This window comes from Macrobrachium rosenbergii, chromosome 44 (genome assembly GCF_040412425.1).
Source record: "Macrobrachium rosenbergii isolate ZJJX-2024 chromosome 44, ASM4041242v1, whole genome shotgun sequence".
NCBI lineage: Eukaryota > Metazoa > Arthropoda > Malacostraca > Decapoda > Palaemonidae > Macrobrachium > Macrobrachium rosenbergii.
In genome coordinates, this window is record NC_089784.1 from 8,111,448 (window position 1) to 8,124,160 (window position 12,713).

General features: G+C 36.2%; 1 protein-coding gene across 5 annotated transcripts in view; it reads left to right on the forward strand.

Annotated features, from left to right (window-relative positions):
* The window catches only part of Smyd4-3 (SET and MYND domain containing, class 4, member 3), a 207,643-nt gene that overhangs the window by 179,127 nt on the left and 15,803 nt on the right, over positions 1-12,713 (forward strand). For 4 of the 5 annotated variants that reach the window (XM_067087636.1, XM_067087635.1, XM_067087634.1 and 1 more), the window contains one exon: positions 8,437-8,768. In XM_067087636.1, the coding sequence (XP_066943737.1) occupies positions 8,447-8,768 (322 nt within the window). In that variant the 5' untranslated portion in view covers positions 8,437-8,446. The remainder of the gene's footprint in view (positions 1-8,436; positions 8,769-12,713) is intronic. The other variant, XM_067087633.1, reaches the window with a different exon arrangement.

Below are 12,713 nucleotides of genomic sequence, written 5' to 3' on the forward strand. Positions count from 1 at the left end.
GGTGTGTATGTACTCATGCGTGCAATGTAGTGAATTTCGTGCACGCTTAAATGTGGGATTGCCTGCGGACGTAAACTGCGGAATGTCTCTGTACGTGCTAGAGTGGTTTTGAACGTGCAAGGTACTGCTACTAAATCAGGGAGAGAGAGAGAGAGAGAGAGAGAGAGAGAGAGAGAGAGAGAGAGAGAGAGAGAGAGAACTTAAGAAATTCTTTTTATTATTTCACCAGTTACCGATCTAAAGTACGGCTGCGCACGAAGCTAGACTGCTTCAAATTCTCACAATTTACAAAGTACCTAAGGAAATTTGCTACTTTCCCCGTTCCCTTCAATCATATTAGCGAAACTCCAGAAGAGTTCTTATTAATATACAATAAAAAATTACTCTGATCATCCTGAGGATCCATCCTAACAGCGTAATGCTTTGCTAACCACACCGAGGCCAGAGGGTGTGCTTGGGGATGCACAGACCAGTGCGTTCTATATATCTCTCTCCCCTGATGGGTACGTCATTGGCAATAATTTCTGTGAGAGAGAGAGAGAGAGAGAGAGAGAGAGAGAGAGAGAGAGAGAGAGAGAGAGAGCGCCCGGGACGATCATGGTCCTTATACAACGCAAGTATGCCTTCACCGAAAGAGAACCAGAAAATAGGCGTGACAACGATTATTACAAATATGCCCGTCGGAGCATCAGATGATAGTAAAGAAGATAGGAAAGAATGACGATGATGCCGGTTAGGACGATGCACAAGTCTAGACAACCCATTTGTGCAGTCTCGTCCCAAGAGATTGTTTTGGAATTTTTCGGGGAGAGTGTGAGCGTTTGACGTGACTTACAATTTAATATCCAACTGTTTAGATGCGTTTTACTTTTCCTTGAAAAATTCTGTAATGGAAAGTATTTTCGCATTCTTTCACAGTGCGACTGAACAAACACTGGGGTTTTCATATCCTACGTGCAACTGTTGTGAAAAGCATATGCTACTGATATCTAATTAGCCATACCAAGAGATACAATGATAAATTTCGAAACAGACATTTGGCGCAATATAGATGTTGAACTGAAATGGTTTCAATTTACCTAGATCACAACGATAAGTATTATGGTGACAGTTTCAACAAAGAACAAAAATCATATTAACCTATAACTATTAAGCCAAGATTAGGGAGTCGTTCACTGTTACCTTACAAAAGTTTCAATAACAGTTAGAGAGAGAGAGAGAGAGAGAGAGAGAGAGAGAGAGAGAGAGAGAGAGAGAGAGAGAGAGAGAGAGAGAGAGACTGCTTTCCTCTACCAGTTTGCATCTCCCCCTTCACTTATCGTTTAAAAACGCAATTTTTGGGGAAGAGGAGACCCCTCACAGTAGCCTATATCCCTACCCCTCTAAAAATGAGGAGGACTGGTGTGGGGTTCGCTTCGAGAAAGGGGTGGGGGTGCTTCGCCCAGGTGAAACCAGAAATACGGATAGGGGTCAGTACCTGAATGGCTTTCTCTACACCAGCCACAGCAACCACAAAAAATATACTTCGAAGACATAAGATACGTAAAGTGGATGCTATAAAATCTAAAAATGGGAGCGAGTTTAAATCATAATAGTGAAGTGCTACGAAAATGGAAGAGAAACAAATGTACGACCACAAAAAGGAAATGACGATAATAGGTGATGATAAATAAAGGCAAACGAATAGAGCAGCAAAAGCGGAACGAAAATATTAAAATTAATAAATAACTTTTTGATTCAGCTGTTGAAGTTTAATTCTGAATAAACCAATCCTTTTGTTTTATTCCAGATGTCACTCTCTACCATGGGTTATTAATGAAAAATGCACGGAAATAGTAAAAAAAAAAAAAAATAGTAACCACTAAATTAACAATAATAAACACAGAGAAAACAATAAAAACACAGATGAAAGTGTGTATAAACGAATACACAGACACAAACAAACATAGGAAGGCAAAATGCATCGACAACAATTACCTTGCAATTTGCCTTCTAGAGAAACTCCGGATATCTCGGTTAGCTTTGGTATGGAAATCACCACATAAATACCTACGCAGTGACTGGTGCAAATGACAGTCTAACTGACGGGCATAAAGTATATGCAAAAGACTATCTTCAAATGCTTTTGGGAATTCAATACTTGTTTACATCAATAGGCCCCCAGTAACCTGACGATTACAAAAATAAAATATCATCTTTAGTAAGGTAACGTTATTTCACAGGATTGGCCGATAAGCCAAGGAACTAACGGTAAGAAGTTCGACTAAAAAATAAAAAAATTCCGTTCTTAGAGCTTTATTCGCAAACCAAACAATAAGAGTAAATTATTTTCTATTTCAAGAGACAAATGGGCGTTTGTACCGAGTTTATTTGAAACTAATACAACGTAATTTACAGAAAAGTGACGCCAAAAGGAAACTGTGCGGTCGGGAAAAAGAACATATACTGTTCAGATGACGTTGCTCGCATGCGCAGGGAAACTCAGAAGTATTCAAACGCTGTGCAAAAGGAGGGAGGTAGTTATTAGCTACGTCACTCACTTGACTGTGGTGAGACCTTGTTAGATCAATTCACACCTAAGCAACGGACAGACAGAGAGAGAGAGAGAGAGAGAGAGAGTAAAATAAAAATGGACTGAATCACCTCGAGACAGTGAGCTAGGCGAAAAATTCGCATGTAATATTTGACGCTTACCCCTAACATACAACCTGAAATAACATTTTTCCTATAAATTTCGTCCCGATATAAAAAGGAAAATGAGAATAAGTATAATTTATACATGGCTTTTTCTCCCTGAACCGTTAAATGGTGTAACCGTAATACACTTGCTAGCCCTTCACTTCATCCTATGGATACTAAAGACCTGACGTTGCTTTATTAGAATGATTTGCGGTATAGTTATTTACAACGGCTTTATGTATGGATTTTCACTAAATATATATATATATATATATATATATATATATATATATATATATATATATATATATATATATATATATATATATATAGTGTATCTATTGGAATACTGTATTACTGCACTCAGCTCATCAATGGCAGCCACTACTATTCAAAGTAATCCTATTGGCTTTGTACGTTCCCTTTCCGCTTCTTCCTCCTCGCCTTCCTTCCTTCTGTCCGCCTCTTTTCTAGCAGATATGAGCGAGAGAGTAACTGGCAAGAGCTGCAATCTGACTCCCCTAACATTCTGTCGGACCTCTAAGTGCAAACTCATCCTGGAGATGCGTCATGCAACGTAAACACTGCACGGCTCCAAGAAGGAGTGAGTGCGTGCACACACATGCCTCCCGCCTCTTGTTTTTACGTTTTCCTGCCGCATAATTTCGCTATAACGACTTCACTCTTTTATATCTCCTTTCAAGCTTCCAACCAAGGGGCGTATTCACGGTCAGTTACCTGCATTCAATTTTGTGCTTTTCATATGCCAAGTCTTTGTTCTGCGCACAAACAAATAAGAGTAATTCGCTACGAATGCGAGCAACTCTCAGGTTACAGCTACTGCAGTCCGTCAGTCATGAAATTTGTTTCTTTTTTTTTTTTTATTTCTTCCCGTTTGTTTTTTTTATAGCTTTTTGTTTTATTTTTATGTTTCATGCTCTCGTGGTGATCCCTTCGATACAATGTTTCTTGTTTGTTGGAAGGGAAAAATCTTGCTGCCGCAATTATCACGGCATCTGGCCTTTCCGCTGTCAGAGCGAAGGTCCTTATTGATTACTTCGCTCTATTTGTGATATCTAATCGGCTTTGCAATTCATATTTCACTCTCACACTTTCCAATCTTCACCCTGTTTTTAACCAATGTCCCATTTCTTCTCACCTAAAACTACCCATTTGGTTACTTTCATTTTGCTTCATCGAGCTGGAAAACAGTGGGCATTCTCGTCTACTTAGCAAAAGGTCAATGGAAGTTCGACTCCTGAGCAGAGGCGGAGGGATGGGTACATTCCTTTAAAGCTATTATGACTACGATGACTCTCCAGGAGTGAGGTATCTGGATAGATTGACGACTGTGATGGCTGCAACCACTGTTAAAATGGAAAGCAGGATTACAAATGCATTCTAAAGGATTTATTGAAAATCAAATGGCTAACAACTGGTACCACCCTTCAAAGAGGAAAACTCATATCTTTATAAATATATATATATATATATATATATATATATATATATATATATATATATATATATATAGTGTGTGTATATATATATATATATATATATATGATAGATAGATAGATATTTATATATATAAATATCTATTTATATGTATATTGCTTCTAAACTAAATACGAAATAAGAATATCATGAATTACAAATTTTTTTATTTACAAAACAACTGTTTACAGATTTGATACTTCTACAAAATTCTTCACCATCGAACGCCATATTTCGTCTGTTTTTTTCAACAACTTCCTCAATATCCACAATCTTCGAGACCCTTGTCTTGCTAATACTGCCTTGAAGTAGATAGGATTTCCGTTATGGTTTGCAAGGCAGGATCCATAGCTTTCGGTGGAATGTTGGAAGATCGTTACTCTTAGCTACAGGATACCTAAACTGTTTCCCTTCTTTGGACCCGATTCAAATGACTTCAGCCTCAATCATAACCCTTACCTAACTTGTACTCGTTTCATCTGATGGGAATATAGACTCTCTTTCCTTTTTCCTTGGATGTCCAAATACCCTACGCTACCTTATTTATTGCACGAAGTAATCTTTTCAAGTATATATATGAGAGAATACGTTTAACACAACAAAAAAATTTAATATAAATTTTGATCAGCGATACGTAAGTGCATACTGATGCATTAAAACATAAAATAAATGAAGCTAAACTGCACCCCACGGTAACCACAAACACTACATTACGGGTGCTTTTAGGCGACAAGTCCTCTAGTTACATAATGATCACTTTAAACATTTCCCGTGATCTACGCGCACAGCTACCTCTTCTGTCTCCACTGAGTCCTGCCTGTTTTTCTTCCATATATCTTACTCTACATCACAAAATGCTAACCCATACGCTCAGCATTTTTTGTTCCCAATCCCACGTTAAGAACTCCGGTGATAATTCTCTTTAATGAGAACTTTTTTCCCATTTTTAACAGACAACAAAGGAAATTCTCTCTCTCTCTCTCTCTCTCTCTCTCTCTCTCTCTCTCTCTTTATAACACACACACACACACACACACACACACACACACACACGTGCGATGCTTACAAGCTGTAGGCGTCACCTTTCCCATCAAAATTCTTTACCTGAATGTTTAAAGTTTCACATCCCAAATATCAAACTAGAACTTTTACAAGGGTTTTCGTTAATCTTGAGAAAAATACGTAAAATGTATGTATGCATATAAATTGAAAAACTTTTACTCGCCACAAACTAAGCAATAATACAAAGTGATAAAAACATCAAGTCTCGAAGGTACCCGAATACAATTATTTTCTTCGGAAGCTACCCGAATACAATTATTTTCTTCGGAAGCTACCTGAAATACAGTTATTTTCCTCGGAAGGTACTCGAACAAATTATTTTCTTCGTTATCTAAATGTATTAACACTTACAATAAATATTAAATCAGTACTAATACAGCTGGTTTTCCTGCTTAATCTGCTTCTTGACATTAACAACCGACATTTGTATTAACAATAAAATATTACAATCTTACACATTTAGCTCTTCAGATAATTTTATGCTATTATTTTTCTTCATCCTTTTCATCCCACGTAAAAGTTTTCAAGACAGAATAACTTTCCATGTACTGCAATAATTTGCATTGCATATTGCAATAATTTGCATTGCATATATCGAGTGCATTTGAAAGGAATCTGGATCTAAGGATCACAACAAGATTTCAGGGTTTTAAGTAGCGTAAGTTCCTAATCTAGACCCGCCATTAGATAAAAGGTTAGTGCTATATCTGTCAGGCCCCTTTCCTTTGCACCCTACATCCTCATATTAGATGGCCTCTGAGTGCCAACCCTCCCCTCATCGTCCCTTCCAATTCTCCTTGCTCATAATAGCGAGGAAATGAAAGACACTGTAAAAAATAATGGTGGCTTCTTCATTAAGAAACTATTTTCAATTATGTTAGTTCCAAAGGGAAAAAATGATCTAAAAGGAAAATGCAGGATTTAATTTTACCATTAGTTGAGATGCTTCCCAAATAAGAAAAAAATATTACTAAATTAAAAACAGTTACAGTGACATTATCACTGTAAACACAGATCTTTCTAAGATTACATGAGCAAAAATGCCTAAATAATACTGAACTCTGCATGACGACGAAAAATTAATTGAAAGAGAGAGAGATTGCATGAATAAACTCCAAAATGTATTTCTTGTTTTCATCTAAATTCGTGAGCCAAAGACAGAAACCAAGATATTACGTCAATGGTGGGCTTAAAGGAAGGCGTCATCAGCCCTTTTAAAAAAACACCTGCAAGGCAAAACACAAGAGTTGAACTAGTGTTTCAAAAAGCCTTTTGTCACGCAACACTGGGTACTTCACAGAACTCAAGATTAGACCCTTCCAACTTTCGAGGCCATCTAATCTTCACTAAAAATATATCTATGGCATACTCTCTTATTTTTAGTTGCGCTAAGAGGAACACACATACACATTCACACACGAATAGCATTTCTATTCTGAGACAAGAAGAGAGAGAGAGAGAGAGAGAGAGAGAGAGAGAGAGAGAGAGAGAGAGAGAGAGAGAGAGAGAGAGAATGTAGGTTCTTTGATAGTTATTCTCTCTCATGTCCTTCATATTTTCGCTTTGCAACAGCGCCTCTACATTTCCACTTAATCTATCAAGAGTCAAAAGAGCTGGCATAATAAGCAAAACATACCTTAACAAAATCTTCATTACATGCTTCGAAACACTAATATCCACGTAAGTAAGCCGCTTCGACAACTTGAAAATCAATTAGTTATTACCATGAGAAGCTTTTCTTCCATGAGGTAAACTAAATAACTCTGTTCCCAAATCACATTCAGTAATCACTAAATTCTATTAAAACTCAAACCCACACGCGTCACAACCCGTCATAAAATTGTAAAATTCCAAATGGAGCGAAATGTCTGACGGAAAATATCTCAATATTTATAAATGTAACGAGAGTTAATGCAAGGCAATAAAGTTTGGTCCTCTGCGTAAAATATTCTTTCTGAGACGGAGGTTTCGATTACCGTCTCCTGAAACTTTAACACTGAAGAATAAGAACTCTAGCTTCTAAAGATAGCTTTTGGTGTTAAATCTTGAAACTGAAGTTGCTGTATCCGGTGAACTTGACCTTCCTGTAAAACTCTTGAAAACTGAAGTCCTCCCCCCGGCCCCACCCCCATACCCAATAAATGTTACGTGCTAAAGTTAGCCTTCTGCGTAAAACGTTCCCTTCCTGAGACTGTAAACCAAAGCTGAAGAAGTCTGGGACAGCCAGCCACAGCAAGGAAGTGTGTTAAGACACTTCCGGCTTCCTCCTGGGGTAATTTATATCCATTGCGGTGTTGGCAATAGCAAAAACGACCAGCAATCAACAACAATCATATACCTCATGGCTTCGACGTCAATTTCACGAAGGCAACTTTTCTTTCCCTCTCATTTTTCTTCACTTTTCCCTTTGTACTCTTCTGGGAAAATCGGAAGGCGATTCATGTTCAAATTCATCATATTACTGGCAATTACAAAACTTTAACTTGTGAGTCATTGCTCTGGCAAAGAATATTTTGTTTCGGATACATATTTCATCGTCATTTGCCTGAGAAATACTGATGAAAAAACAACCAATAAGAAAATTTCCACTACTGAGTTACAATATAAGTATTGTGAGTAAATGTTTTTGTTACTACCTACAAAGTCACAACTGTATATTTGGACACTTTCATTTTTCAAATATTCCTGTTGTCGATTGTCGATAGTCTATGCCATGGTGATGAAATTTCCTCTTACCCAACCCTTACCATTTTGCGGCATTAGAGATGTCCTTACGTAACTGCCAATCACCTCATGTATTCGGTGTCAATATTATTGTATACCACAGCAAGGTGTAAAATACACAAAAGCATTGCAGTTAACAAAGACACTCCATATCACAGAAACAATGCACTGTAATGTACGAAATGACACCAAAACAAAATGAACAATGGAAAAGATTACCAAACAAAATCTTTTAAATAAAATCTAAACTAACCAGAAAATTACTCAACAAATACCGAGGGAATTGTGAAGATCTTCTGTTACAATAATATCAACAGATATAAGCCAACAATAAAGATCAATTCTTTTAAACAAGAAGTAGGCCAATCAGCATTAGGTCACATAATCTTTCTTTGAATTAGCTGACTTTAGCTATGCAATAAAAAATAAGAATGGAAGCAAAACATACTAATTAAACGTTTCCTCTCCCGACAGATCATCCAAAATGTGGGACGACAAGGAACTCCCGGGCTTCTTCAAGGACTACTTCAAGATGGTACGCACCGCCGTCACCAACGACCAGTTCAACCAATTCTCGAAGCTGAAGACCAACGAGGAACGCGTCCGGTTCGTGTTCGGCATCCCGGCGGCGCACGACATCGACATCAAGCCCTACTTCAAGGGGAAGTCGGAGAAAGAGGCCCTCGAGAAGAAGGAGGCGGGAAACATGTGTTTTGGCAAAAAGAATAACTTAGAAGCATTAAAGCTTTACAGCCAGGCGGTAATTAAGGCACCTGTGCCCTCGGGTAAATATTGGAAGCTGATCAGTTGAGTGATGAGTGCCCCTCGTTGTGAACCTTGACCTACGTTTATATACGACAGACACACAACATCAATTGATAGGTGTTGTGTGCTCGTATCTTACTACATGTACATGTTATAAATGTGTAAAAAAAAAAACACAAAAATCTGTAACCCTATAAACACATGCATACACTACTGACCTTTCACCTAGGGAGGGGGGGCGGGGGTGGTTCCAGATGGCAACAACCTTCCGGTTACTCAGCAAGCCTTTTCAGAATTATGGAGCCCCTGCCCTTGGCTATGACCTTCGCCCCGGGAGTAGGCCATACAACTAGAATCTAATTCATGTCTTACATCAACAAAGATAAAATGGAATTTTCAGCGAATGGTCCCAAGTCGTTTATCCCCCGCGAGATCGCTCTCGGGTTGCTTGAAGTCCAGATATACATACATACATACATACATACATACATACATACATACATATATATATATATATATATATATATATATATATATATATATAAACAATGACATTTACAAAAATTTAAGTAAATGGACAAGCAGTACGGAGTACAATGTCATTGGAAAAAAAAAAATGTGCGGTTAGCTCATCCCGTCAATTCAAAGTACGGCTCTCAAAGTGGGAAATGACTGAAAGAATATAAAATAAAAATATTCAATTTCCAACTTGAAAGAATCAAACTGATCGGTTGGAGTAAGTAAAACTAGCTTTTAATACTTACATTACTGGAAGAGTCAACCCACAAAAGGTTATCTACCGCACAGAAATTCTAATTTGAGACGTTTTTTCACATAGTTCTCAATGTCTTTTTTTCCACAGAATATAATTTTCGCACGTAAATTTTTTGGAAATTCCTTCCTCTTCCGTTTCATTAGTTTATTCTCGCAATCAGTAAATCAATTGAAAATATCAATAAAATACAATTCAAACTTCTCTAACTAGATGAAATTTTTCGAACTTCTGTAGCACTCAAACGCCAAATACTGTATCTAATTCTTGATACGGTCACCTGAGGGAATCACACAAACAAAATAAAAAATACGAAAAGTAATGGAAAATGAACATTTCTTTATCACAGGCACTGTTGCGTGGTGAGAATAATATAAAGATTAATGATAACAAAAATTGGGGTTCTCAAGAAAACTAAGAAACGCCGTAACTCAAGAAAGAAATTGTGTATTGATATAATCATTCCTGCGGTGCGCCAAAGAAAACGGGTCAACATTGCCTTACGAAATTAATTATCACTAAATTCTCAAGGCAGAAACTCAGAAGAGAACGCCAACCTTACGAAAAAGAATTAGAAACGGCGACTGCAAAAAGGAAGTTTCCTGACAAAACTGCAAATGAGTTCAATTCCTAAGATATGAAAACTAAATCACGCAAACAACAATTAACCAATCAAAAACAAGAAATTCAAGATATCACACCTGAAATAAATGCGATGAAAAACTCCCTATTAAAGTATTTGTTTCCCCTGTTTCTCGTTACTTCTGTTCCACATATTTCGGAACATTACCTTGGCTTTCTTTCTTTCATTTATCTTATTCAATACCAGCTCATTTTTCAACAAAACTTTCCTAATATTCATTGGCTTTAAATACTATTATGTGACTGGAAACTAATAAGGCAAGAACTTTTTTTCGTTTTGCTATAACATACACGTTTTCGTCTTGTAATGATTCTTACCTGTTCCAAGCACGTCACAAATTTCATTTGCATACTGCTTTAACATTCTTGAAGTGAATCTTTTATCTTCCTAGGATACGAATTTCGATGAACATGGCTACAATCTATTTTTTTACGAAATATGTTATTTCACTATTTTTACATCTGCAAAATTATTACAAATCCTATATATTTCTTGGGAAAGTAAGATTTGAAGATTCACACCCAAGAATCCGTAGTGAAATTTACAAAAACTTTAAGTTGAATAATTAACAACAATATAAAGTAACTAGACTGAAAGAAATTCTATCCTAATCAGCGGGAATAATATATCTCCCTTCTGCATGTCTTTTTTTTTTCTTATAGCTTTGTGTGAATATCCACAAGTAAAAGTAACAAAATTTTAAATACTATCCATTATGGTATGCATGATACATAAAAATAAATGCCAATTCATGTGCATAACCTGTAAATACATTCATAAATACATTCATAATATATATATATATATATATGTGTATATATATATATATATAAAATTATATAATATGCTATATAATATAAAAGTTAATAATCTGCTATATATATATATACACAGTATATATATAATATATATATATATATACATATATATATAATATAAATAGTTAATATTTTGCACTAAGTAAAACTGTACGCCAAGAGGACTGCTTCACAATCTTGCTTTTTCTTATAAATTCTTTAAAAAAAATTTGTAAACTTAATAACCTTCAATTGGGCCTATTACCTTATAATATGACTTTCAGCATTATATTACCTAATTTCTTTAAGCAGCGTTATTTTATTTCTATTAACAACTGTATGTGTAACTACATACAATTATTGTCTGCCTGGAACACACAATGCATGGTAGAATTAAGTTACTTAATAGAAGTCAAATTACTGTGCCCATTCACTATCCAACAATATTATACTTGCTTATCCACCACTACTAAGCGGTCTAATTAATTATTTACTATTCAGTAATCTACTCACTACTCAGCAATCTACTTAATTCCGCTTCGTTATGTAGTCTGCTTATTTATTCCTCAAGGTTTGTCTCATGATCACAATTTTTCTTTTGTTTTAGCACTAGATTTTTCCTCAAGGCTAACACCTGCAACAACTGGCACTTTCAAAACGATTAAACTTGCGGAAGGTAAAAGACAGGGGATTGGCCACTGTCTTCAATAAGCATAGCACACTCAGCTACATGTGGATTTCAATGGAAACTGGTTAATAAACGGGGAGGTGACGACCCCTTTTCTATGTTCAAGACTACTTGGAGCCTTGATTTTTGGGGAGGCTTAACTTGTATGGTGATCAAGAGTCTCGCATGATATAAAAGGAAGCTTTAAATCTGTGGATTTGAATGTGAAGTTTATATCTGTGGACTTAAATGAGAAACATTGCCGGGCGTTTATAGTTGTGGCTTTGAATATAAAGCATCAGTCAATGCTTAAACTGTCGCATTAAATGTGAAACGATACTGGAAGACTGAAACTAAAATTTTTAAACAAGTAGCCTTACTGGAACGTTATAACTTTTACCACTGATATGTAGCTGGAATTTCATAGCTAAGATGATTAGGAAAAATTCAAAGTGAAAATCCTTGGGGAGTACTGATTAAAACAATACTGCTGCTCTATATGATTAAAAACAGTGCAGCAGAAGTATTTAAGGAGAATTAGTTCAACTTGACGTTAAATTCCCATGAAAGCTCTTTAATCTCTCTTTGCGCTATACAAATTTAAAAATCTTGGATTTACACGATACTTTCCTAAATAAATTAATATATGCTAACATATATACAATATATATATAGTGTATATATATGTATATGTATATATATATATATATACTTATGAAATGTATACATATAATATATATATATATGAAATGTATATAAATAAACGTAAAAATACAGAGAAGAAAAAGAAGAAAAGAATGCAGCCAATTTACGATTTGGCCGTCATCAGTTGGGTCACGATGCAATACAGCACACTTGCTAAGAATTTCTAACCATTCTTTCCTATGTGGCAGGGGGGGAGGAGGAGGGAGGGAGAGGCTTGTAGAGAGAGAGAGCGGGAGGAGAAGGAGAGGGAGGAAGGGAAGGAGAGATGGAAGCGATAACTCAACGAAGTCTATCTGCATTGTGTGAGAGTCTGCAATGCCTCTTGAAAGAAAATGACAATATGCAGTAAAGACCGCTCGATTCTGCAAAGGGTTTCTTTTATGGCAGTGGCCTCATTTGGAA